The sequence below is a fragment of the Talpa occidentalis genome, unplaced genomic scaffold (genome assembly GCF_014898055.3).
Source record: "Talpa occidentalis isolate TD23 unplaced genomic scaffold, MPIMG_talOcc4v2.1 talOcc4.4, whole genome shotgun sequence".
Lineage (NCBI taxonomy): Eukaryota > Metazoa > Chordata > Mammalia > Eulipotyphla > Talpidae > Talpa > Talpa occidentalis.
Genome location: NW_023604295.1, coordinates 131,884,085 through 131,906,622, shown reverse-complemented (window position 1 = coordinate 131,906,622; position 22,538 = coordinate 131,884,085). Strand labels below are relative to the sequence as shown.

The following is a 22,538-nucleotide window of genomic DNA, read 5'->3' as shown; positions in this document are numbered from 1 at the left end:
CTCCCCTCAGCAGTGTGCTTCATCAGTCTGCCTGTTCTGCTCCCCACTGTGACTCTGGTGAATTCTCTCACCCTCCCACGCTTCTGACTGTACCCAGTGCTTGTATAAATAAATAAATAAATCTTAAAAAAAAAAAAAAAAGAATCCAGAATGAAGGCATACACAAGAACTGGGATCTCAGACCCCTTCTTATTATCTAATGTTTTTGTCATTCCCTGGTGATGTCACATGACCTCACCACTAAATACCACCTACATTCTGATGACTTCTGAATTCCCACCTCCAGCTTACGTTCTCCTGAGCTCTAAACTCATGTGATGAGCTACCTATTTGACATTACCATTTAGCTGTCTCGGTAGCATCTCACTCTAACCTGTCATTTCTCAGTGTTACCCATCTCATGAAGCCATAATTTTCTATTTCACTCTTCTAATAGCTCAATTTTTAAACTTCGGAGCTCCTTTGCATCTTCCTTTACTTCTTTCTCCCTTTTCCTATTTCCCCCACCTCCCATTGTTAGCACGTCCAGATAATTCTATTTTGAAAATGTATCCAGAATCTCAACACTTCCTTTCATGACCGTGTCTGGACAGGACTACTGCAATGGTCTACTCATCTTCTCTTGAAAAATACTCCTCCTGCAAATCTATTCTCAGGCATTTAAGGAGCTTCAGAATTTAGAGCCTCTCTGTCTCCCAGTCTAATCCCCCAACCTCTTTTGCCTGAATTTCAGATGGAGTGAAAACAGGCTTAGTGCTTTGCATTCTTCTCTTTAAGGAGTGAGACAATAATACAAAACACAAAAGATTCAGAGTTGGAGGACCTCGGTGCACATAGCACCTCTCACACTTACCAGTTGTATACAATATAAGCCGTGGAACATCTCATAGTCTCAAATTACTTTTTTTTTAAGATTTATTTATTTATACAGTAGCTGGGGTACAGGACAGAGGCGCAGGAGGGTGAGAGGATTCACCAAAGACAGAGTAGGGAGCAGAACAGGCAAACAGACCAAAAGCACTGCAAAGGGGAGCAGCGGGTGAGATGGGAGAGGTCTGCCGTGCCATGTGGGAATCTCCCTGGCCAGCCGGGAATCGAACCTGTGCGGCAGAGGCTGCGGACAGCTTCACAGTGCTGCTTACTACCCACTGCGCCTCTGGGGAAGCCCTTCGAATTATTTTTTAAATGAGAATACTACTTGTTCTTTTAGATTGTTGTAAGAACAGATTTGATATTTGAAAGCACTTTGAAAAAACAGGGACTTAAAAATATTTAGTATTCATTGAAATCTCATCCTTCTGTAACAGGGTGGTCCCCAGGAAAGGGGGAGGTTCCATAAAGCCTACGTCGACCGGACGCCACCAGTTCACTCTGATCCTATATGGGGTATTTTAACAAAGCCAGCTAAAAACTGCTGTTAGTTATTTCTGCCCTGTGATTTTATGCAAAAATAGGAAAAATGGTTTAAAAGTACATTTAGTTTGCAAACTTTTACTATGCTGTTAAAAGTTTGGGATCAAGGTTGAGAAAATTTGTGTTTTACATCAGTTGAACCATTTTAACATTTTTTTCCCTGTGATTTTGATATATTTGCTATCTTGTTTTAGCCAATGCTCCAAATTTTTTTCTTTTGGCTTGGATAATGGACTATTTTTAAGTAATGAAACTGTCATACTGGACATTCATGGACAATGCTGCTAACTGTTGCTTCTCTTACACACATTGTAACCCTGAAAAAAAGACTGTCTCCTAACATTACACCCTGAGATCTGTGCCACCATAGATATGGTGGAATAAAAATTAAAAGGGGGGATTGTAACAGGGTGGTCCCCAGGAAAGGGGGAAGTTCCAGGTTCCCTGCCCCACCCAAGGGAGGGTGGAGCTGAGCAGGAAGAGAAGAAGCTGCAGGAAGAGACGGAGGAAGGAAGCAGGATGGAGCAAGGAGACCTGGAGGAGGCGCATGGAGCCTAGAGACACGTGAAGAAACTGCGCTTGTCTTTTGGTCGTGGACTGGGTGACACAGATGTGGGTGAGACCCGTGGGGAGGTGACAATGGCAGCTTTTATCTTGATGTTGATTTTGCTCTTTTCCTTCTGGGCTTGTCCAGTTGTTTGTGACCCTTTTCTGTGGGTCCCCACTGGAAGATGCTTTAGACTTGTAGCAGGCTTTGGGGCCTTGCTCTGGGCCAATCCCATTTGGATGGACTTTTACCCACGAGGGGACAGGTAACTCTGGATGCTTCATTTAGAAACTAGACTAGAAACTAGAAACTAGACTCTTTGCCTTACCTGTATTGTTTCCTAGTTTTATTAAAGTTCCTTCCCATTAAAGTCTCCTATGTTTTGTGTTGATGCGGCGGATGGCAGAACCCATGTAGAATAGGCAGGTTTGCGGGGTTTGGGCTGCCCCTCTCCCTGTCCTATAACACTTCCTATCAATTTAAAACCCAGCTCAGACTTGGTTAAACATTTCCAAGGCAAACTAGGAAGAGTATCTTTTCAATCCTATAGCACTGTTTATTATTAATATTTATTATATTTTGCATCAACTTATATTATTGTACAATTAATATTGTAATTCTGTTTAACTTATAAATTTATAAAGTCTCATATGTGAAAACCATATTCTGCATTTTTATTACACTCACCTGTATATTTATTCTATTATTCCTGAATAGACTATAATCTCTTTGTAGAACAGGACACCATACAAAATATTCTTTCATTCCTCACATATTCTACAGGTGCCTAGTACAAGAAAATGTGCACATTTTTATATATGACTATTTGGGTTCAATGAACAGAGATTGCTTTAACATCTCATAATGAATAAAACTTATGCTACCCCTACTGAAGAAATATCTATTGTGACCCTAAAGGGGATAAAGTGTAACATGATGGACTTTTAATAAAAGCATAATGATGACATTCCCTTAAATATGTGTCCATGCCAAACTGTGGCCACAAGTATAATCTTCATAAGGAGAAAGTTACCAAGTGGGATATTGTTCATAACTTAAACAATTTTTTGAGATCACCGTGTCAGAAACCCACACTCAAAGAGCTTAAAGGAAAATAAGCAAGCTGTCAGAATCTCTTAAGCCTGTTTTATTTCACATGTTTTAGTTGCAAGCAATTACCAAAATAAATGCTTACTGGTTTCTCTACTACAAAGATGCAGAAAATACAAAACAGTTTTCAGAAAAATTCAGTTATGAAACTGAAACTTTGAAAATGACTTTGACTCCTCCAAGGAATGGTCCCATGGATAGGACACTGAGTGCCCCCCACCTCCTACCCACCCACCCCCACAAATAAAAAAGACAAAATAGAAAAAGGGAAAAGCTGATAAAGGGAGTCTGCCTCTACCACCTTGTACAATTGCTATAATGAGATACAGGTATAATTCAAAGAGGTAATTTACTGAGGATGAATAGGACTAAATTTAAAAACTTGACTAGTCACACAATTATTCTTTCATGGATAAGCCTGAAGAAATAAGAGCAATTAATCTAAAACTAATTAAATATCTTATCTCCTTTGTTGTGATTTAAATAATTCCCTGCTTTACACCTAAATTATTTAGCTGCCCACCAATAAATTCACTATGTGTTTTATATACTAGACTATTTTTTTGGTTCTTCATTTCACTGGAGCACGTGTAAAAGACAAAGGTTAAACACACAGACTTTGGAGTTAAGGCACCTTTATGCTAAGCCTGGTCTTACCACTAAGCTTGTGACTTAGGATAAATTGCTTAATCACTCTGTGCTGTGGTTTCTTTAGGCAAAAAGCTATTATAGCATTATCAGTTTCTTGTGTTTTTTTTTATGGGTATTAGAATTAATTAGTTTATTTAATATAGTAAAACAATTTGGCACATGGAAGGTGCTGTACATTTTGCTATTATTAGTTGTAATCAACGATAGAGGTCAGCAAACATTTTCTTAAAGGGCTAGGGAATCAATAATTTAGACTTGCAGCAAGTCCATACTAACTTCGGTGGCTGCAACTACGCAGTTCAGCTATTGTAAAATGAAAGCAGTCAGAGACAACAAAAAAAGGAATGGGCAAAGTTGCGTTTCAAAAATTTCTTTTACAAAATTTTTATTCATGAAAACAAGTCAGTAGTTTGCTGACTCCAAAACTACAATGTTTAGAAAACCAATCCTATCCTAAAATGAACTGGTATGATGACTCCAGAAAGACAAGTTAGTCATCCCTACAATATAATCAAGGTGTTTTCCTTCCTGCACGTTTCTCTCATTGGTGATCGACGGGAGAATGAGTCAGAAAAGCAACTGATGATGCTTTGAGAAAGCAGATATGGAGTGAAAACATTGGTTTTTACCAGATACTCTTACCTTACTTTTGTTCCCAAACCTAATCATCCCAATATTTATAACTCTAATTTTTCTATGCCCTCCTTGAAGTTGTGTTTGATACTAATTTTAAACAAATTTCACCTCTGTAAAAGTAAGTGTATGTGTGTATTTCAGTCCAGGGAGGAGGAAGTATAGTAGGATGTGCCAGTACAAGAAGAGAACAGGGTGACAGGTAACCATGGCTTAGGAGATAAGAATTTCCAGGAGTATGGAACATCACAAGAAATAGGGAGAATTTCGTACAACAAAACCTTTGTGCGGGAGACATGAGTCAGGGCAGAGGGAAATTTAAAAATGAGTGTTTCACCTAAAGAAGAAAAATGTCTCATTCATTTAAAATCCCATATAAATTGAACTCAAGAGCTTTATTGGTAAAATGTTTAATTTCAATAAGCTGCTCCATTTGATGTGTACGATCTGATTCACTTTGCATATTCATGAAACCAAAGCCAAGATCAAAAATGCTAAACATCTACTACTTGCAAAAGTTTACTCATAGACTCTTAAGATCTCTTTTTATGACTCCTTCCTGGTGGTATTCCATACCACAAGTAACCATTAATTGTAGATGTCTGTCTGACATTTTTTTTAAAAATCAGCACAGTTATTTTGCGTTTCATCTATGTGATACATGTTAATCAATCACTCCTTTTTATTGCAGGGTAATGCTCTATTACACAACTGTATCACACCCATGGGTGGACATTTTGGTGGTTTCCAGTGGGGGCTATTTCAAGTCCTCTATGAAAACTCATGGAAGAGGTCTATACAGACATATGCTTTCATTTCCCTTGGGTAAACAAACAGGAGTGGAATCATTGGATCAATAGTAGGTATGAGTTTATGTTCTTTAGAAACTTTCAAGGTTGTTTTAGTATTTTACTTCCCTAGCTGCACTGTATGAGCATTCTGGTTATTCCAACACACGTGGTATTATCAGGATTTCTGAGCAGTACTGATCAGGTTGTAAGCAGTTCTTCAATTTGCCTGATGATCATTGAATTTAAGACATACTAATAGGCATTTCATGATATTTCAAAGTTCTTTCATTTGCACTTCCCTAATGTCAGACGATGTTGGATTTATTTCCATGTGCTACCTGCCACTTCTCTCTTTGGTGAAGTTCCAGGTCAGATATTTTCTTCATTTTTCATCGTGTTGTTAAGTTCTTATTATTGAATCTTGAGAATATTTTCTCAATTTCAGATACAAATTCCTTTATCTATATTTAAATTGCCGTGGTTTTCTCCTAATCTATAACTTCTCATTTTCTTGAAAGTATCTTTTGAAGAGCAAAAGTTCTTAATTTTCACAAGGTATAATTCATCAGTTACTTATTTTATGCATGTAGTTTGGAGGTCTTTAGTTCCCACCCAACTGATGGCCCTATAGATGGCAAGCTGGCAATCATGGGCCGCACCTTATTTATTTCCTCCCTCCCAACGACCACTGTCTTTTGTTTCTTGATGCCCAATGTCTTGGAAACTATTGTTCCATATATTTTGTCTAGATTTTTGTTGTTTATTCTTCAGGCACAATAATATTTGATCTTTGTTGCTCATTCCTGGCCAGAAACAAAAGTTCACATAACTTGAATTTATTGTGATTCTATTTATACTAAGAAATATAATAATTACATATATAATAAGAAACATAATAATTTAATTTGAACCAAGTTTTCTTTACGTGGTGAATACCCATATAGAAAACCTTACTAAAGAAGCAGAGCTTAAAAATTATAATCTATCTATGGGCAGTTAAAAGGCCATGAATTGACAATCTTACTCAAAAGCTGAGTACTAATTCAGCTTTTGGCATGGAATGGAGTTAATGGAAATTACTGCCATCTTGAAAATGGTATATCCTAATGTAAGGTCAGAATAATTTCTTTAGAAAAGAAAAATCTGTATAAACACAACCTAGACCAAAGCTAACTAAGAATGACTAAACATAATGCAGAGAGAAGCACCAATATAAGGAATACAAAATTTAAAGAGCAAGACAGTCACTGGGGTACCCAAGCTGTCTATGAGGTGCCCAAAAGCAAAGCTATTGTTAGGGGGAAATGATGTCCTGAGTTAATCCCATACAGGCTTTGTGGACTCCAGACTAAAGCCATCAAGACATTGGGAAAGACAAATCCCATCACCACCAAAGGGAGGGTGGCTGGGACCTGAGGGTGGAGTTGGGCAGCCAGGTTGGATATAAAAACCAAACACGTGGGCCTTGGCGTCTCTCTGGCTCGCAATCGCTCGCCTCCTGGCTTCACCGCTCCTGGCTGGCGGCGAACTCTGAGAGCGCCATTTTGGGATTCCTGATCGGCGGATCGGGTAGGACTCATTTAAAACTTTGTCTCCCACTTTTCTCCCAGAGCTGTACATTTCCTCATTTCCCCTTCCCTTGTAAATAAACCTTTTTTATTAACTTTTCACGTGTGCCTGCAGTAGAGCATTGATAAGTCCTTTTAAGCGTGCAGGTGAGGACCCACAGTCAGGCACCCTGTTTTGTATCGGGGTTGCTCTACAACACTATGAGTAGGCTAAGGTTAGCCTCAGAGTTACTTTCTCCATCTTCTTATTTTCTATATTCTCAATGCATTTATGAAATTGACCTTATCCTTCATGTTAATAATTTTCATGTTAGTATTTACCAGCAACGGGTATTTGTGTTTTAAAAGAAAAGAGGTATAAAGAGAGCAATGCTTAACTCAAAGAAAGCATTAATGGCATATTTTCAGGAAACTGTAATGAATCAGTAAGGGACACACTGTGAGGCAGTGAGTGACCTTTTAATTCACCTTCATTCCTGAAGTCACTACCACAATTTGCATAATCTGTTCCAGAACAGAGTAAACATGACACTTGTGATTGCTTAGTGCTTCAGAATTGCATTCTGGCACTAAAAGGAATCTGGGGCTCTAGAGCAATAAGTTTCTTCAAGATCCTGTAACTAACTGAAAGGTGCTACAGGAAATTTTGAATCTGTGTAAATGTTAACAGAGGTTAAAGTTTTATTACTAAAATCTTGAATAATTATGAGGAGAGGTTGAAGATATTCGCCTTATTATAAATAAAAATTAAAAATCTAAAAACATCATTCATGGTTTTTAAAAAGTTAAAGAGATAGTGAGATGCTTCTCTGTTTTCAAAATCAGTAAAGCAGAATGCATTAAATATCAAAACAAATGCATTCCTAATCTACCTCACTAGAAAGTTTAAGGAAGTATGAACCTAATTCTTTTTGCAAGGTTAAAGAGCAATCAAATCTGCCTGAAGGCAGCATATCAGTGTAGGTAACTTGTAAGGCTCCCTTCAAACTGTCTTTCACTTGCAAATCACAATGTCTAGTTTGAGTTACATGTGGATGCTCCTATCCCATGAAATTTGAATCAGATCTTTTCAAGTGAAGGGCATAAAATGTTTTACATTTATAATGAAGTCTTCACAAATAATTCATGAAACTTTGGGAGTTCTTGTGCATAACTAGGACTGAATGGATATCCTGAAAAGTCAGCTAAAACACAAGGTGATTTGATCATTATGAAATTCCCATGAAAACCAAACTCCCATGAAAACCAAATCATAAATGATTTATGATTATATTTAATATGCAATGATAAATGAGTTTTAAATAAAGTGATTTCATTATCTTTATTTTAAGTTCTATAAGTAAAGAATAAGTAAAGTTCTATAAGTAAAGAATAAGTAAAGAATAGCTAAAGTCCCTTCTAAAGACTGGTATCTCAGCCAACACGACAGACCATGTATTATAGGGGCTGAGCTTCCTGCATAACTAAAAGTGCTAGATATTTTTTTTTTATCTATCTCTGTGAACTTATGACAGAATAAGTAAAAAACATATTCATGGTTGAACGAGGGGAGGTCACCCAGAAAGACAAGTGGAAGACTAAAATCAGCTTTTAACTGAGAGCATTTGCCACACTTAGTTGACATGAATATTGGATTTTGTTGCCAAGCAGGACTCCAAGGACAGAGGACACAGCCCAGGGCCCACCAAGCTGGAAAGTACAGTAGGATAACCCTCCTCAAAATCTGGAACTCCCAAATCTGCGACTCCTAAGTATAAAAAAGAATAAAAATTAAACTCATGCCACCCTAGGTAACTATAGAAATACTGATTTCCTAGAAGCTTGAAACTAAGTAGAGGGGAGAAAAGCAAATATTCTCTGAAATCTCATAAGCAAAATCATCCCAAAAGGAGGTTTGCATTCTAAATTGCTATTACCATGGTAGCCCAGTACGTTTAAGTAGAGAAATTAAACTTGTTTTGAATTGTTAGTACAGTTGTCTCTCAGTATCTTTGTGGGGGGGATTTGGTTTTCATACACCAAAAATCCTCATATTCTCAAGTCCCCGTGCACATGCTCCACATAGGTTACATCATCTTAAGACTGCTTATAATAACTAATATAATCAATGTAAGTCGCACATAAATAGTTATTATTCTGTATTGTTTACAGAATAATGACAAAAACCAAGTGTGTGCACGTTCGGTGCAGATGCACCCAGTGCAGGCCTGATTATTATACATGGCATCTGTTTGGATCTGAATTTGGTTTTATCTACAAATGTAGAAACCATGGTTATGAACACTTGACTGTACTCCTGACACCCAGTAGAAGCCAAGAAAAATCTTTTCACATTCATTACTCCAGAGCACTTAGGAGGCCACATAACCTGAACACCAAGTCCAAAACCACAGTATGAAAAAATTCAAGCCAATTTAACCAATGAACACAGAAACAAACATTCCAAACTAAAGATCAATAAAACAAATCCAAGGATGTAAAAAGCATAATAGATTAAGCTCAAATTGGATTCATCCCAGGAATGCACAGTAGGTTAATATTAGTAAATTAATTATTTTAATACACAATGTTAAAAGGTAAAATAAGGACAATTATATCATCTTAGTAAAGACAGAATTCCTTAATCTGAAAAAGTTTTTTTTTTTTTTTTAAAGACACCAAATAACATAACTGATAGGTAATTGAAAGCATTCTCTTTAAAACTGGGAACTGAGTAAGCTAGCTTTCTGTCATCACTTCCACACACACTGGAAAATTCTCAGCATAGAAGGCAAGAAAGAGTAACTAAATTAAAAGCAGAAGGACTGTAAGGGAAGAAACAAACCTACATGTTTACTTCAGATGATTTGATTGCCTATATGAAAATATGTAATTAATTATTTAAATTAATGATAAATTGGCAAGAATGTTAAATAAAATAAACATCAAAATATTTCTGCACAACAGCAGCAAATTACTTAAAAGAGAAATTTTATAAAATGGTATATTTATGTCATCAAAAAATAGAAAATAGATATTAAATAACCTGCCCAAAAATCTTTACAGGTAAAAACATTAAGAATGTATTAAACATATTAAAGATAAAGTAAGCAAATGCGGACCTTGTCCATGTTCAGGGATTAGAAGACACAAAAGCATAAAAATAATTCTCTCTAAATTTACCCGTATATTCAGTCAATTCCAATCTAACTCTAAACAGTGGGACATGAAGAGTTGCTTCTAAAGTAATATAGAATACAAAAGTCCAAACATAATCTACATACTCCTGAAGAACAGCAACATAAGGGGACCCACAATTACAAACATCAAGAATTATGAGAAACTCAAAGGGATTTCAAGACCAAATTTATTTGCTCAACAAAATATAGCCTTGTTTTTCATTGCATTTCTTACCTCATTCATCTACCTGCAAATAGTAAATTTGTGACTACACCATGTTGGGCTTTGTATTATATTGCATACTTCTGTGACCTCAAGAATAAATCCAGGTTTCATTCACAGTAAATGTTCAATAGAGGTTTGATGAATTTGTGAAATTGTAGCTTACAGCCATGTGCTTAAACTTAGCTCTGTGTAAACATATGATTGCGAGGTTGTAAGCTCTTGAAGTTACTCCAGATGGCAAATAAAACCTGAACCAGAAATTACTGAAAAACTATATAGCCAAGATTCTATTCACACATAAGTCAATGTGAATTAAAAATTGTCAATGTGGGCCTCCCCGGTGGCGCAGCGGTTGAGTGCTGGGTTGCGAAGCTGCCCGCAGCCTCTGCGGCGCCGGTTCGATCCCCGGCTGCTCCCCGGCCACCAGAGGAGGGTCCCACATGGCGCGCAGACCTCTCCTGCCGCCCGCTGCTCCCCTCAGCAGTGTACTTCGGTCCTTCTGCCTGCTCTGCTCCCCGCTCTGGCTCTAGTGAATTCTCTCACCCTCCTGTGCTTCTGACTGTACCCAGTGCATGTATAAACGAAACAAACAAACAAATAAATAAATAAAACATGCCTCTATTAAAAAAAAAAAAAAAAAAAAAAAAAAGAAAAAAAAAAATTGTCAATGTATTTTGAGTGTATCACGCATTTGAGCAAATAGTGAAGAGAACAACACATAGAAAATGTTTATATTAGTTACCTCTGATTGTTCCAAATCAGAGATTCCAAACAAAATGATTTTTCTCTTGCTCCAAGCAAAAAGATGTATTAAGGGCATTTATCCTTTCAATTGCAAGTTGTAGAGAACTTGAAATATGAATGCAATTTCATGATAATGTGAGAAGAAAAGATATTCACACCACAAACATTTTTATAAAGATCATCTTCCCCGAAATAAGTAGAAGCAATTTAAAAAATCATCTACCTTTCATATATTAATGTTACTGTGAATAAAAATGATAGTGTTACTGTATTTCAATAAAGTGATTTTTACTTCTCATTTCTCTAACTCTTGTAATAACACCATGAGGATCATAATATCTCCATTTTATATATAAAAAAACTGAGAAGTAAAGGCTTAAATCACTTGCCAAAAGCCACTCCAAATGTGTTCAGAGTTAGAACTCCTGTCCCATTCACTCCAAAGCTCAAGGTTAGGGCCTCCCCCGTGGCACAGCAGTTGAGCACAGAGTTGCGAAGCTGCCCGCAGCCTCTGCAGCACTGGTTCAATCCCCAGCAGCTCCCCGGCCATGGGAGGAGGGTCCCATATGGCGCGCAGACCTCTCCTGCCGTCCGCTGCTCCCCTCAGCAGTGTACTTCGGTCCTTCTGCCTGCTCTGCTCCCCACTCTGGCTCTGGTGAATTCTCTCACCCTCCCCTGCTTCTGACTGTACCCAGTGCTTGTACAAATAAATAAATAATCTTAAAAAAAAAAAAAAAATAAAGCTCAAGGTTAGAATTGATATGTTATTCTGCCTTCCTGAAACCTTAAAAGACAAATTTTGAAGCCAACCCCAATTTGCAAAAATCACCCATATAAGAAGGAGGAGGGGCAGAAGGAATAAGAAAAGGAAAGGAGAAGCCTCATGAGTTCTGGATTCAAATTCTCATTCTATCTCTGAGGGCGGGGCATAGTTTATCTTAAAACACTAACTGTAGACACACAATTAATTTAATAGAGTGAAAGAAATAGCTCAGAGCTAAGTGTTGTAGAGACATGACTGCGTGTTGCCTGTGTATATAAAGTGGGACAGCAGATGATATAGAACAGAGTAAACATGACAATATATTTCAATATAGAAATACGATGATCATAGGATGATCCTATGATCATATGATGATCATATTTCAATATAGAAATATGATGTCTTATACAACACTTGCTTATGAAGCACATAGTCTTCTGAATGAAGCCTCATTCTACCACTGAGTTCCATTACACATGCTGGAGATCTGTTTTTATTGTAAACATTCATCCCAGGACACTTAATAGTCAACACCTTATAGTTGACATCTTCCTTCCATAGTAGTATAATTCTTAGTCACTATCTCATCCAGTAAACTACTCACAAATGCCTTTCTCCATGGAAATATAAGCCTACACTAGGTGCCTCATCTGCATTCCAGATAGCAAATTCCAATTATTCCTCCCCTGGTGACTGCCCGAGGGCCACAGTGCACCTCGGCCCAGATAGACCCTAATTCTTCTCCTGGGATTAATATCTATAAAAGAATAAAAGAAACACTTGTCCTTACTTTTGGGTTGAGAAAAATAGGTAGAGAAGGGAAGTGTGGTTTACCAGATTTTTTTCTTACCCGTTTGATAGAGAACAAGTACAAGCAAGTACAAGAACTCTTCCTCCGAGGAATATATACGGGAACCAAATAAGGGATCGGGAAAGCAATAATAATAAATAAATAAATAAACAAAATTAGTAGGCAGCTATAAAACATTCTGCAAGGAAAAGGGAGGTAGAGGAAACAAAACCGAGGAGAGACGAACACAAGAGACTATGGTGATGGTCCGTGGGTGAACTGGTGCTGGGAATTTTATGGGAAATACACCTGAAAAGAAAGGCATACAAGTGTGCATTGTACAAAAAATGAATAATGACATAAAATAATGATGTAAAATATCTCTCTCTCTCTCTCTCTCTCTCTCTCTCTCTCTCTATATATATATATATATATATATATATATATATATGTATAGAAAAGGGAGGGCCTCCCTGTGGCGCAGGCTGTTGAGCACCACACTGTGAAGTTGTCCACAGCCTCTGCAGCATGGGTTTGATCCCGGCCAGCATCAGAGATACCCACATGTCGCGGCAGACCTCTCCTGTCTCACCCACTGCTCCCCTCAGCAGTGTATTTTGTCAGTCTGCCTGTTCTGTTCCCTGCTCTGTCTCGGGTGAATCCTCTCACCCTCCCACACTTCTGGTCTGTACCCCGGTTCTTGTATAAATAAATAAATCTTAAAAAAAAAAGAAAAGGGAAAAAAAGAACTCTTCCTCCTAGAAAACATGGTAATTTGTTAAAAGTAATACGCACTTTCAAAGAAATTTTAACACAGAAAATAATACATAGAGTATATTTCTTGAATGTATTAAACTTCTTACATTTAGGAAGTCAGAAGAGAGCTTTGAGAAGTTTAGTTAACACTATGATCCCTAAAAGCTGTCAAACATTTGACCTTAGGGTTTTTGGACAAGTTAGAATTAAAAAAGATAAAGTTATTTAAGTATTTTCTCACACTATATTTGTTTTCTCAAAGATATTCACACATCATTTACATACAGAGTATATACTATAAACCTCTTTCCTCAATCTTGTGCATTTGAAAGGATGTTCTTCACACTCTTCATGGACTCATAATCACGAATTCAATGAATACTCAGAGAACAAATCTAAAGTGTGAAGCCATTTAACACCACGTACCACACAAAATGGCAGAGCTGGAGCCAAGCAGTGGGCACTAACAACGGAACTCTACCCATATCCCATTCGATCCCTACCTCAGTGGACATGGAAGGCCTGCTGTCCCACTTTATATACACAGGCAACACACAGTCATGTCTCTACAACACTTAGCACTGAGCTATTTCTTTCACTCTATTAAATTAATTGTATGCCTTTTACATAATTGGAACATTTCATCTGTAACTCCACACTCAGAAAATACTCCTGGAAAAAGAGTAGGGCTTGCCCCAGATTTCATGCCATTAAAAGTTTCCATCTTTAAATATGATATATTGGCTCATAAGATGCAAGAATATTGAAGGCAAGGTGTGTTTGCCCTATAGGAAATCAGATGGGAGCCCATGGCACAAACACCATCCTTTCAATAGTCAGTCTTAACACATCTGTGCTGGCTGCAGAGCCAGCAGAAGTATTCGAGTAAAAGAATGGCATCTGGAATCCAGAACCGGAGTTCAAGTTCTCATCACTTACCACCTCCGACAACAGGCCTACCACTGAGTCTTTCTGTGTCTCCGTTTGCTCCTTACTGCTGATTGATGGGAATAAGGTGAAGACAGAGACCATTTAAAATTTTTAAAGTAAAAATGTGAATGATGTTATTATGACGTACATCCTGACAGCAATCCTTAGATAGCAGAGGCAAGGAGTCCAAAAATTCATTCTTTGGAAAGTTTTCCATTTGGCTGCTTTCTTATTGTGCCTGATATTCCTCCCTGAAGTATCAAAGGCTGTAACTTCCATACAATAAGGAATGCTTGATAATGCAACAGACTGAGTACAAAACACTCTATGCCCTCAACCCTTAGCTACCAGGCCTGTGTGGGTAGCAAGACTGGGGCAGAGGAATGAAGTTCTACCCTTCCAAGTACAAGACCACGATGATACAAAAGAATGCTTGAAATCCATGCACAGCCAAAGAAGAGAGCTCAAAGAAATTGAAATGAGCAAGCAGGCCAGGGAACATTCCAGGTGCCCTTGTGACAAGCCCAAAGGCTGCCAATTTAACATAGATGAGAAATGTCAGGAATGAAGGAACTATCCCATCTTCTACCCCTCCACCTTTGCCTCTGCCATCACATAAATTAAATGTCATTCCATCACAGAACATATGATGTGCTGAGAGTAAATCCATGCCTTGTGTCTCCATCTCTCTAAGGACTTCCCTGACTTGCAGAACAGTCCAGCCTTTTAAAACCTGCTGAAATGTAATTTTTAGACACTGAGGTAAATACTTTAACTAGTAAAATAGTGCAAACAGCCACATTTTATTCTGGAAAATTAGTGTATTTAGAAGTCCTTCTGACCTACTGTAATGCATGGTGTCAACATTTGGGGATTATTATCATTGGAGAAAGTTACTTTGTTTTTAAAATGGTCGACAGCAAATATTTTAGCTTAAAGGATAAATGTTAATTGCAGAAAAGCTGAGTAAGACAAACACCTCCTCAGTTCACTTTCTGGATTTCAATTAACACCCAATTTGCAATACTTCTTAATACAAATATATAGTTGAGCTCTTTACAACAGCTTGACAGGATTAGCACACATTTTGTAAGGATCTGGCGAAACCAGCATTCCATTACCTAGCCCACAATGTCTCAAGATGGAATAGTCAATAGCTCATGGTTAGGGCTGACAAAGACAAATAAGCAAGAGATTCCCTCCTCCCTCTTGCTTTCTGAGAAAGAACACCTTCTATAAAATGCGTTGCATAGCTTTGAGGCTATTAAGAAAAAATCTTTTTAATGTTCCTCCAAGCATTATTATTCCACAGATAACTAAAGGAAATTAGTCACTAAAGCCATATTGCTAAGTCATTCTACTGTCATCAGGGTTGGGGAGAGGCCTCTCCACTCCTTAATTTAGGAAAGGTAAGTCCACACAATTAAGTCTAGATCTTGGAATATGAAAGAAGAATAAGCTGCCTCAAAATTCCTCCAGTTGATGAAATCCTATGTCCCCAGGAAACTTGCCAGGCACCTGAGCCCTGTTCAGGCCTAGCTGTGGGCTCAAGATGCTGCAGGGGGCCTTTCCTGTGCCCCCTTCCCCCCACTTCCCCAGACACCAGATGGTCTCAGCAGGATGTGCAAGGCCTCATTTTAAATAGATTATTTGCCACTCTCTTTTCTAAGCATTCTGAGAAAAGCTTAGATGGGGTCCCACTTTAACCTGTTTTAAGGAGATGGGCCTAAGGTGCTAATACAAACAAAGGTAATATTCTAAAATAAAAAAATAATAATGGTAATAAATCACTAGCACTTGACACTACTAGAGTTCTAGAAAAAAATCAAGGGGTCACCGCTTTCAATGATTAAGGGATTATTATTAATGTGATTATTTAATATTATTAATTAATAGCTTCCATAGTGGTAACTACAGGCAAGTAGACTAAATTTTAAAGCAGGGAAAGTGGCACACAAATAGGATTTATACATGTTAAATGGGGAAGACAATATGGCTTCTGTAGAAGAAAGTACACATGGCATATATTGACATTTGTGGGAAGAAGTCATCATGAGGGCAAGAAGAAAAGTTGAGAATTACACAATAACTTTCTCAAGAAGCCTTCACTAGGTTCTTATAGACTTAGCTGTTTCACCATGGACTAAAGAGGCCTCAACAGAGAAGGGAGGGCTAGAGGGAAACCATAGGATTCCATGAATTGTTCCACCAAATCCCTCAGAAAAGGGAATCCAATTAGATTTTGAATTTGCAAATGATACTACCCTTTCAGAGACAAAAAGTAGTAAGATCTATGTGAGCTCTTCCTATGCATAAACAAACAAACAAAAATGAGATTCAGAGCTGGCTTAGTTTGAAGGATTTAATTTATATTAAAAAAAAAAGCCTATCATTCATACTTAATAAGAGCAATTTGCGCCAAAAATAGACTTGGGCTAAAAAATTTCTTTTGGAAAAAGAAGAACAGAATTCAAATGCACAGTTACTTACAATCAATCATTCCTTTCACAAAAACTATTTTGGCCACTTCTGAAGTGACACTAGAGGCAAAAAGAAAAAAAAAAAATCAAGATCTGAGGATTGAAAATAAAAACAGCAGAGACCAGTTAAGAGAAGCAGCTCTATGAAATGCATTTTTAATATAAGGGCTCAGCAATCTAGAGAGGTGCCAACCAAGAAACAGATGTCTGGATATGTAATATTATGATGGAATAAAGGAGACAGGATTATACATCACATTCTAAAACACCAAGAGGCTACCCCTGAAGCTAGAAAGTACAACATCAAGGACCAAAGGAATGATAGGATCTTACCAAGAGATTATAAATTTATGAAAATTATCCCAAGAACTAAAATACTAGGACACTGGCTATAAAGAAAAGAAGAAAAGAAGAAAGAATTCTCTAGGATGCCAAAAGCCTATTCCTAGCCCATATGCTACATTAAAGCAAAGATAACCTTGCAAGTCACTGACCTTTAATCATTCTTGGATTTGTTCCAGGAAAAGGAGCCATCTATTCATAAAATTCAAGGTGGAAAGTCTTTCTTCAGGGTGTTCACACTTGACTAAGAGGAAATAAGTCTACCCCACTGTTCAACCACTTAACCTCATCAGATTTTTTAGTGTCTACCTAGCATTCAAAAATACACATTTCTTCTATCTTCCTTCTTATATATGCCCCTAATACAAAAGGAGATAAAAGAGGAAGGCAGTGAGGCAGACATAGAGGAAAGAAGAGACAGAGAGAAAATGAGCGACAAGGAGGGAAGGGAGAGGGTATTTGTGAATCCAGAGTAGGTTTATTAGTTCTCTCTGCTTCCTCTGGTAATCCCTAGACAAATCTGAGAGATTAACTTGCCCAGGTTCTATACAGCTATTAATACTCAGATTAACACCTCTGATATAGTACAACAATGAAACAGGACACCTCAGTCTCTGTTCTGGAATAACTACCTGCAGCATCAGCTTCCAAAATCTCTCAGGACCCTGCAGAACTAGAGAGAGTAAGAGAAATCTGATTGCAAATTGAGATGCCCACGTGCTGCACTAAAGAAAGTCCCAGCATCCCTTTGAGTTACCTGCATCTGTGCATCTATTTATATCAAGAGATTAATTACCTATAGTCTGTCCTAATGGAGCTGGTTATATAACTCTATCTGAAGTTGTGCTGCATTTAATTAGCTCCTTTCATTTATATCAAAATGTCTCTCTAAATCAAAGTTCAATTAAATTAATAAGGTTTAAATCTTTCTATAATTTCATGAACCTGAAATCAGAGTTCTGATAGATCTGTAAAATATATTCTGTGTCACAATAAAGGCTGGCACAATATTTAATAAGTTACAATTAAGAATATTTCTCTTTGGGTAAATGATTTTGATTAGGACAGAAATTTGTAAATGAAGTATGAAGATCAATATTAATAACCTATAGATAGTATTGAGAACATGCCAGATACCAAACAGTGGTAATTCAACCTTGAGATAAACATTCAAAATCAGTTATGACCTCTGTCCTCAAGGACTTTATATTCTAATTGGGCTTGGAAAAGATGAAACTATGTTCTTAGTCATTTCACTCATATCAGATATAGAAGTAGCTATATTTTTATTAGTCTAGATTCCAGGTCAACCTGAATGAGTGTCTACATTTTGAAGAAGACCTCCAAAAGACCAGCTAAGAACACAAGGTAATCACTTCACACAGACAGACTTTGCATACAGAAGACCTAAGATGTAGTCCAAGGCAATCATAACACACACAGGTAACCTCAACAGAGCACCTCTTTTCCTACCTATGTAAAGGGAAGATTAACAAATTCCTCCATGTTGGGTTGTGTTGAGCAGAAATAATGTCTTCAAAAGTGCTTTGACACCATAAGGCCATGTTAATCATTATGACATTAAGTCTCTATACATTTTGAGGACTCTGAGGACCTCTGACAGAGAAAGTCGGAAAGGAAACTTTATTTCAATGGCCAGACCCTCCACTCTGCTCTTTGGAAAAGAACAGAGGTGTGCGGGTGTCTGGAGAGTGCCCTCTCTTGCTTTTGCAAGACTATGGTTCACATTATCTGTCCTCATCTTTTATATTTAGTGACCCTTTTTTGACTCTTGCTTGGGATTTCAATGCACAATTTAATTTTTTTTCCTGTTATTACAACTTTATTTGTCTTATATAGTGCCAAATGGGAGGTACTAAGATCTTACTACTCTTTAGCCAAGATGGTAAATTAAAGTCTTTCATTTCACTAAATTAAAAAGGCAGGGTCAATAATTTAAAAAGTGATCTCAGATTTGGACATACTTCTCAGCCTTCCTCCTGGCCATTTTTATTTCTCTTTCACACACACATACACACACACACACACACGCACACAAGCAAACATCCATTGGTAGATCTCTTACTCAAAGATAGGGAAGAAATAAGCGTAGTGATCCATTCAAAGTTGTTTTTGTGTTGTTCAAGCTTAAACATCTATGAGCAATAGTAAACCAGTATTAAAGGAAAAATAAGCATAAATTCTATCAAAGATATGTTTTCTTGCCCTAGATGATCACTTGCTGAGGAAAATAAACATTTTGCTTGAGATGTGTTTCAGTATACAAGGTGCAACTACTTAAACTTTGAAATTTAAAGCATTCTTAAATTTTAAAAAAGTCACTTATGTCCCTAGAACCTTTATTTCTGGGCAATGTTCAACATAAGATATGCCTAAAACAATATGACTTTGGAAAATATAATAGCTAACTTGTGATACCTCATATATTATGATAGACTCCTTTGAAGTTACTTTTTCCTAAAAGGCAGAAACATGCTTTCATTTGAATCAAAAACTCCATTTACTTTCCTGAACTTGGCCGGTGTGCACATATGTCCTGCTTTCCTCCTGTTGATAACTGGTTGAAACTTCCACATCACTGAGCTTTCCCAGACATTACACATACTTCATGTAAAACAAGAACCCATACAATTTTCACCCAGTTACAAACATTTTTCTAAACAATAAACACAATAAAAAGTGTGTTTACATAGTTGCATAGTGCTGAATTCTGGTTGCCCAGCCACTTGTCACCCAAACCATCAGGGATGGCCCAAGACACTTTGGTTGAGCTAGATTGAATGTTACCGGGAAAAGGAGAAAACTTACAAGCAAAAAAACGGAATTAAATCATTGTTCCACACTGACAAGTTTCTATTAAGCTACTCTGAGTTGTGAATAAGCTGCTGATGTCCAGTGCACCAAGATCTGACTCCAAACACAACCGGCATACTCTCCTGGTTAAAACAACTGGTCATGGGGCCTCCCTCCCTGGTGGCGCAGGGGTTAAGTAAGCACCGCACTATCAAGCAATCTGAGGCCTCTGCAGCACAAGATCGATCCCGGCACGAGTTCGATCCCCGGCCTGCCAGGGAGCTACCCACATGGCGCAGCAGACCTCTGTTGTCTCGCCCGCTGCTCCCCTCAGCAGTGTATTTCGTCCATCTGCCTGTTCTGCTCTCCGCTCTGGCTCTGGTGAATCCTCTCGCCCCCCGCATCTCTGGCCTGTACCCCAGCTCTTGTATGCATAAATAAATCTTTTTTTAAAAAAATTAAAAATAAAACAACTGGTCATCAATGATACACAGTAAGGAGGAAATTTTCCAGCATTTTCCTTCAGGTGGGCACTCTCTTTCCTTCAGGCCCCAGAGGTGGAAAAGGCTTACCGAACCAAGGCAGGGACGAAATCGCAGTCAGTGTCCCACCAACCCCTGCACAGACTCTGGACAGCACAGACACTCTTGCTACTCGGCCTCCTCCCTTCCTCTTGGCCTCGCCAAAGCCCACACCTCTGAAGATGGGACAGGATGTGCCTTCAGTTTACAAACAATACCAAATCGGCCCCAACAACCTTTGTAACCTTCCTTCCCAAGTTACTGGTGAGTTCACACTGAATGCGAGTCACCTCAGCTCCAAAGACCAGGAGCCCGGCGGAAGCTGGGAGGCGCGCGGGCGCCCCGGGGCGCTGCGCTCACGTGGTCGCGGGCGGGCAGCGCTCGCTGCGGGGATCCCCGGCGGGGCGGAGGGGAGCGCCCCGGCGCGCGGAGAGCCGCGCTCGGACACGGGACGCGCGCCGGGGAGGGGAAAGTCGGGGCGCTGGGGGAAGCTGAGCGACCCGCAGTGCTGGCCCAAGTGCAGATCCCTGGGTGCGCGCAGCCAGGAAGACGCAAGTTTGAATGGGGTAGCAACTGGATTTTTTTTTAATGAAGGTTTATTGCAACTGGGCACAAGGTATTAGAAACTCATCTGTCTAGCGCGAGAGCTCCCGAGGTCGTGGCAGCCACCCGCTGCTCCTCGCCTGGAAGCCGCGCTTGCCATCCCGGGCGAAAGAGCGAGCAAAGGTGTCCCGAGGTAACGATTCCGTCCCCACCCACCTTTGGGGGGACGCTGCCCGCTCGGTGTCAGGCGAGAGCTGGGGAGCCGCGCCCTGGAACAAAGAGGAGGTGCAGCCCCCCCAGAGCAGAGCCCGCGGGGTGCTGGTATTTAAACCCCGGGCAGCCAGCTGCGCTTGGGGCTCGTTTCGTTTCGCCGCGGGGAGACTTGGGGGGGGGGGCGGAGGATCAGAACTCGGGGAGGTTTTTCCCAAACTGGGAGACCGGAGATTGGCCTCGGATCCCACGAGCACAGAGCTCCAGTCAACTAGTGGCCGCGCGGCGGCCACTTGGGGGTGGGGAGCAGAAGCACAGGGAGGGCCGAGCAGCGAGGAAGGAAACAGGTGAGCGCCCGCCGCCCCCTCGGAGCCCCGCGCGGCGGCCCGGGCGCACGGCCGCCCCGACCTGGAGAGGCACTTACTGGCTTTGCACGGGTCCTTGTAATCTATCGTCTCCGCTTTATCCTCTTCGCCCGCATCAAAAGTGTAATCATAATCGAGGCCGGCGCAGACCCACAGCTCCCCGCAGAAAACGATCCCTGAGGTCACCAGCCACAAGAGCATCCTCGGGGAGCGCGTTTCCAGCCCCATCCTCCTGCGCGGGCGGCCCGGCGCGCGCGGGACCCGAGGCGCGGGGCGCGCGGATGAGCGGGGCGCGGAGACCGGGTGCTGCTCCTAGGCGGGACCGGGGTGCTCAGGTGTCCCGAGACATGCAGGTGCGGGCGGGACAGTGGCGAGGGCCAGGACTGCCTGTTACCCACCCCCCGTTGCAGGGAGAAGTTGGCGAGGGGCCCGCGGGTGGGCGGAGGGCAGGTGGGGAGCCCCGCTCCCCGCGGCGGGGAGGGGCGGCCGCGGGCAAACTCGGCTCCGGAGCGGGCGCTCGCCGCGGGCCAGGGCGTCCTTCTGGCGGCCGAACTTCCCGCGGCCGCGGCTGGCGAGGGCGCCCCGCGGGCTCAGCTGCGCCCCGAGCTCCGGCTCCCGCGCCGCGCCCCCGCCGCTGCCAGGTCCCGGCGGCCGAGCGCGAGCCGGAGCCGCCGCCTGCGCCCGCAGCCGCCGCTCCGGGAGGATGAATCCGGTCTGCACATCAGCACATCTGAGCTGAAAGGGGAGACCGAAGAAGGGGGTGGGGGGCAGGCATTTCTGCGCCGCGAGCCCTTAAAAAGCCTGCAGAAGCCAGCAGAGCCACTGACTGCGAGGAGAGCAAAAGTGTGAGGATTTGGGGATGCTCTGTTTGCCTTTTTCTCCCCAGGCTGTCTTTTTTTTTTTTACCCTTTCCTAACTTGAAAAAAAAAAAAAAATCTTCGCAGCATCTAACCCAATCACTTGCATCCTGCTTACTTATTCATACAATCAGGGTCAAGATCCGGGCCACAGACTCCTCTCTGACTGCTTTTGATAGCCTTACACAAACAAACAGGCAGGAGCGTGCTGACAATTCCATTTATATTTAACTAAAGATAAAAATGAATGTATGCTGTCTCTGCGTCCACGACCAGCAATTAATAGATGGCGTTCGTGGCTGTGGGGAGCGCCAGACTGGGGGTGG

At 40.4% G+C, this 22,538-nt stretch overlaps 1 protein-coding gene across 2 annotated transcripts in view; it reads right to left on the bottom strand.

Annotated features, from left to right (window-relative positions):
- The window catches only part of TLL1 (tolloid like 1), a 167,178-nt gene extending 144,929 nt beyond the window's left edge, over positions 1-22,249 (bottom strand). The window contains exon 1 of one of the 2 annotated variants that reach the window (XM_037526411.2): positions 21,415-22,249. In XM_037526411.2, the coding sequence (XP_037382308.1) occupies positions 21,415-21,583 (169 nt within the window). In that variant the 5' untranslated portion in view covers positions 21,584-22,249. The remainder of the gene's footprint in view (positions 1-21,414) is intronic. The other variant, XM_054701039.1, reaches the window with a different exon arrangement.
- Between the last annotated feature and the right edge of the window lie 289 nt (positions 22,250-22,538).